The following is a 6,032-nucleotide window of genomic DNA, read 5'->3' on the forward strand; positions in this document are numbered from 1 at the left end:
TTTTCAAAAAATTGTAAAACTATTTCTCATGAGCTAGCGGTTAAGAAACACATTTTGCCAAGTACATTCTCTGGAGAAGATTGTTTACTGTTCGTATTTTATTCATGAAAAAGTTGTGGTTATGTGTTAACTGGCTGAGGACAAGCAACCGTTGGCACTTTTGGCCCTGCTGAGTCAAACCGTGCTGCATTTATTTGCCTTTGCATTACCAGTTTGAATGTGCCGAGATGCAGAGTCACGCCTGAATCATGCCCAAGTTGGACCATCTCCAGAATCGGGCCAGTGTGCATCAGACTGCCTCCAAGTTTCCTTATCATTATGAAGCATTAACGTTCAGTGACAATGCAGCAACGTATTTATTGTAAATTACCTCCCCTGCTATTGTCAGATATGGTACATACTTCCTCAGTTTCTTCTGTGTCTCAAAGAGAAAAGAGAATAGCTCAGTCTTCAGATGAAACACAAAACCTGCGTGCTGTTTGAGCGAGAAGACCATACAGGCAGGAGATCATGCACTGCTGAGAGAAAATTTAAAAACTTACAAAAGTAGTACAAGAAAGTTAATGACCACAATAACACCAGCGGGGCAGACGAGAAGAATGTTGCACTGGTACACAAGCACAGATGCATCATCAGTTAACCCCTTAAAACCCGGATTGACTTTGATTTTCTTGTGCTACATTCAGATGCCTTTTATTAATATTTAAAGCTCTGAAACCTGAAAAAATGGTTTGATTTCTTTCAAAAACATGGGAAAAACATAATGAGCAACTAGACAAAAAATATCCCACAAAGTGAAAAAAAATAGTAAAAAATACTAGGTAAAGGTAATGATCTGAAAATTAGCTGGGGAGGGGGTTGTAAGATCTTATAAAGAAAAAAATTGCAGAAAATTATATTATTATATATATTATAATATATTATATATTATATATATATTATTATTTTTTAAATTATATATTAATTGAAAGTGTATTCACTCATTTAATTTTTTTTCTTATTTTCAGGAAATTATCTTGCAGCTTATACTGATTGTAAGCTCATGTTTTGGCCATTTCTTGTTAAGCTGCTTACCACCCTCTTCCCATGTTTTCAAAAGAAATCCAGCCATTTTGCTCAGGTTTCGAAGGGTTAAAGACACAATTTTTAAACATGTGGCCCTGTTGTATGGCAATGCGAATCCCTACTGCTCTGGGCTGATGTGCTGAGTCAAGCCAAGCCAGCATATTTGTAGGGAAAAGGGCTACATGTGAGTTTCTGTTGTGATGCCAAAAAATATTCAAACAACTGCATCAGGAAGTTCAGTGCATTTTTGTGATGCTGTAACCTTTTTATTTCTTTTTGAAGTTAACAAAAGTTAACTTGTAGTGTAAAGAAACAGCTATCTAAACTGTCCTTTTTTCTTTTTATCTGACAGGAGGCCAGTTTGTCTGTTTGGATGCTTTTCAGTGACAACACAGCCGCCACTCTGACTTACTTTGATCCTAAAGACTACAACCTCAACGCCTCCACACTGGATGACAGAGTTGTGTTGGTGTCCCAGGAGCCTCAGCAACGCTGGCCTGTGGTGGTGGCAGAAGGGGAGGGATCTGGCGAGATGGTGCGTTTAGAGATGACCATCTGTGAGGCCTGCCAGAAAACCAAACGCAAAAGCGTCATCGCATCTGCTTCGGTTTATGTCAAGGTCCGCTTTGGCCCAGAGGAAGATTCTGAGGAAGAGGCAACGACCGAGGGCGAGATAGAGCTGGCGCCTGTCACCAGGCGTCCAATCATTGATCCGAACAGCAGTGGAAGAGTTTATGAGACATCTAATGAGCAGCCTGCCAGTGTTCCCATTGATTACACCAATTTTCCCACCATCAGCAACCAGGAGCGACCAACTGAGAGCGATGAAGAGGAGGAAGATGACTTTGTGCATTCACCTCGTAACATGACCGACCTTGAGATCGGCATGTATGCTCTGTTAGGCGTATTCTGTCTTGCCATCTTAGTCTTTCTCATCAACTGCATTGTCTTTGTACTTAAATACCGCCATAAGCGGATCCCGCCCGAGGGTCAGGCCAACATGGACCATTCCCATCACTGGGTGTTCCTGGGAAACGGCCAGCCACTGAGGGCCCAGTGTGATCTGTCGCCACAGCAGGTAGAAAGTCCCAGTAACCCTCTGGAGGGCGTACAGACTTGCTGCCATGGGGACCACCACAGCAGTGGCAGTTCCCAGACTAGCGTTCAAAGCCAGGTACACGGGCGGGGTGACGGCAGCTCCGGGGGCTCCACAAAAGAGAACGGCGAGGAGGCCAGTTCACCCACCTCCAAGCGCAAGAGAGTCAAGTTTACCACCTTCACCACCCTTCCCACAGAGGAGCTGCCCTATAACTCCATCCCCATTGCAGACGAAGAGGACATTCAGTGGGTTTGCCAGGATATGGGCTTTCAAGACCCAGAGGAACTGCATGATTACATGCGCAGAATAAAAGAAATAGCCTGAGATAAGAGGTGCAGTGTGAAGCACAGCTCTCAGCTTTCTAAAGAAACGTTCCTTTCTATTTTTCTCTTTTTCACCTAAGTGAAAGATAATTTTTCACAGACTAAAAGGCCAACTGTTGTTTTGGTTAGGGTGTGTTCCATTTAGTTTGCACAGTGCTGTAATCTCATACACGCTCACACAGAGGAGAATGCAAGGAAGCCAAAGACTTGACCAGAGGATCTCAATCACTAGAGAAATCTGTAAATCTTGGCTACAGGAAACATTGTTTCACGCGGAAAGCTGAGCCATGACCAGAGGTGAGAGCTGCTCCAGCTCTCTGATTTTCAGGATTTGATTTGAAAGAAAGCCTGATTCGGACAGGAATGTAGAAGAGGTTCAGTGTTAGCTGTGTTTTTGCTGGCTCAGTGGGACTCTGCAGTACTGTACCTACTCCAAACAAAGATGCCTTTGATGAACAAAAACTGTCAAAGACTCTCATAAAAGCTGTGTTAAAAAAAGTCATTTTGTTTTTGCCAAAGTAGGAAAAGCGTTCTTTTAGTGGCGAAACTTTCTTCATTGTTGTTCTTGGTGCAGCACACTCATGATTTGTACTCATGTTCATTCCTTACATTTTTCTACATTTCATAGGTAGTCGAAAGCAGTGCCCTACTAGTCCTCTTGGTCCTGAACAAATCTAATGCCTTATAAAAATGGTCACGGTTCACTTCTTATATCAGCGCGGACACCCTGTTTTCTCACTGCGGCTAGAGACGGCGTGGTAAGATGTAAAATACTACGACTGATCTCGAGCATGAGGTAAAATTAGAAAAGAGCTTGTGTATTGTGAGGATCTCTAACGTTCTTTGCATGGAAGGGGATCTCGAGGCACAATCAGCAACTTTTTTTTTCCAAATTTGTAAATGTTTGTATTGTAATTATATACTCATTCATACACAAAGTAAATATGTTATCATGCATCACACGCATGCCGTGTCAGGCCTACATACATGCAGACATTCCTCTCTAGTATATGTATATACCGTATCGAGCCAGCGTCGCCTCCCGCACGAACGTTCGACAAGTTACTTACTCAGAGCTGGAGTGCGGAGTCAGTTGAAAATTTTATAGTCTCGTGTTGAGTAGATGGTTCCCCTCGGTAAATTTCATGACAGAACTGTAGCTTTTTAACAAAGTGGTGTCACATTTGACTGTTGAACATGGGGATTTGCTATGCATCAGAATTGCAACAGAACTAATCTTTTGATAAGTTATTTCTCCTCCTCGAGTTCGGTTGGCCTCTAGTCTTTGGGTAAAATAAAAAAATGTACTAGTTGGAAAAACTGAACATAAGATCCTCTAAACTCTCCTGGAAATATCATTTACCACAAAAAGAAGAATAAATTATTGATTTTGTTCCATCATTTAAATCATGACCATCCCATGTTGTCATGCTGATTTTAAAACACTCTTTGTAGTCCCTTTTTTGTTTAATCTGTTCCAGTGAACTCGCATCTGGATGTCACAGATTTGCTTTGTTTGAGCTAAAAGGACAGAGCGAGAGACAGGTAGCAAAGAGTGGAGTTGTTGCTGGCAGATGAGCTGCGTGGATGCGAAGGGTGTAAAAGTATCTCAGGAAGCTGATTGGCTTCAGTGACAAATCAAAGTGATTGAAAACAGCACAGCCGCTGGATGTAGTCTACAGGTTTTGTTGTGCAGCAACGTCTTAATTGCTGTTGAGCATTTAAAGGTTTACTGACAAGGCTTTTAAATTACACTTAAGCAGAAAAGAGGGAAGATCTGGCAGGTTTAGAAAGAGCATAAAACATCTCAAGCAAGATTTCAACCAAAACATTGCAAGGCAGCCAGACACATCGTAACTGAGAGCATGATGACAGCAGAGCTAATAGTATTTTTAATTGCCGTTGCCCTGTTAGCGTAGCGTATGCTTTTTAGTAGTAAAGTGGATGATTGGAGATGACTTTTGAAGGCTGGTGTTATTCAAGCTCTGATCTCACATAAAACAACTTATTTCCAAGACTAATGAAGCAACTATGTGATGAAAATTTGTTTCCGTGTCACTTTTCCTTTAATTCGGTGGTGCATCTAAGGGCTTGGATTTTTCTTTTATGTTAACTGACTGGTTTTGGTGATCCTGTGAGAAAACTAATGTTACGTGCTCTTTGGTGATAATGAGCATAAGCTCTGTTCGTCACTCAAAACATTTTATTGCCATCCTACCTGCTTTTCAGCCCCCGCAGCCTTATTAAAGACCCAATCCAGAATTGTTCTCCTTGAGGCAGCGTCATTATAAAAGGGACAAAAACACTGAAGACAGATTTTATATTTACTTTAAAGACATGAGTCCTGAGCTCCTTATTCATTGATGTGTGACAGCTAAACACATGCGTAAAGTGTGATCTAAAGATGGTTTACATACAGCAACATTGTAAATATTGGAGCAAAACAGGCTTTAATTTTCTCTGAAAGTTGCCATGAGATTATTTTTCATCAGTAAACCATCAATATTCGTCGTGTATATAGACCCACATTTGATCCTGGATTGGGACTTTTAAGGATTTGGTTTACTGCATGCCCTCTCTATGTTCCATGTGGTTGAAATGAATAATGACCTGATTCTAGTGTTTAATAATATTCAATCTGTGTTAACATCTAAAGAGAAGAAGAGATGTTCTTTTCGACAGTCCAAGCCCGTCCTTCAGCCACAGCATCAACATGATTTGCCATGAAATTAGGAGAAGCAGCAGCCAGCGGGAAGCATTTCAGTTTTAACCTTAAATGATGGTTTCTCAGGATGAATGTAGGATTTTAAATTAAACCTGGCTGTTCAGTGTAAATGTGGTCAGCCCAATCTGGTGACGCTACTGTAACAGATTAAGTATCTAATAGCAGCTTTAAACACTGTTTCCTCAGTTTTTTTTCCCATTGATTTACTCACATTATGTAAATATGTTGCCCATTACATGATGCATTACATTACATGATGCATCTCAAAAAACATTTTATTTTGTGCATATGACGTCTTTTTTTGTAACGCTGCTTTGGTGACAGTGCACATGTTGCTCATTTTGTATTTTCATCAAGCTGCTAATAGGAACTTGGTCTTTTTACAACGTATAATTGAACATCTTGAATTGTACCCCCATCACCCCCATGGGAGACTGTGCACGATGTGCACGGCTCAGTCGGCTGTGCCAAGTTAACACAACACTCACGATAATATGTTAATGTACAGAGCACTGTTCAATTTCCTGTATTCTCTTGAAAATAAACCCTTGTATTTTCCCGTTATATGTAAAGTACTAAAGAAAATGCAATACACAAATGACACTGTGTCATTTTTACTTTACCTGCCAGTGTTGACAGTGTTGTGATGTCTACTGTATGTACGTGTGTATTTTTTCACAGGTTTTTATAAGAGATCAGCCTCAGTATCTTCATGTATGAAGGAACGCTCTGCCCTTGAACGAGTTTGGCTCGTTTGGCTCACGAGAGGTTTGGCACAAAAGTCACAAACATGTTTGATGTATACGGTTTATGAAAGCAA

General features: G+C 40.9%; 1 protein-coding gene across 2 annotated transcripts in view; it reads left to right on the top strand.

Moving 5' to 3' along the window:
• Nucleotides 1-5,776, top strand: part of tmem132e (transmembrane protein 132E) — a 445,874-nt gene extending 440,098 nt beyond the window's left edge. For both annotated transcript variants that reach the window (XM_042499185.2, XM_042499184.2), the window contains exon 9: nucleotides 1,418-5,776. In XM_042499185.2, coding sequence (XP_042355119.2) covers nucleotides 1,418-2,488 — 1,071 coding nt within the window. In that variant the 3' untranslated portion in view covers nucleotides 2,489-5,776. The remainder of the gene's footprint in view (nucleotides 1-1,417) is intronic.
• The last annotated feature ends 256 nt before the right edge of the window (nucleotides 5,777-6,032 follow it).

This window comes from Plectropomus leopardus, chromosome 15 (genome assembly GCF_026936395.1).
Source record: "Plectropomus leopardus strain MGB_pleo_1.0 chromosome 15, ASM2693639v1, whole genome shotgun sequence".
In the NCBI taxonomy this organism is placed as follows: Eukaryota; Metazoa; Chordata; class Actinopteri; order Perciformes; family Serranidae; genus Plectropomus; species Plectropomus leopardus.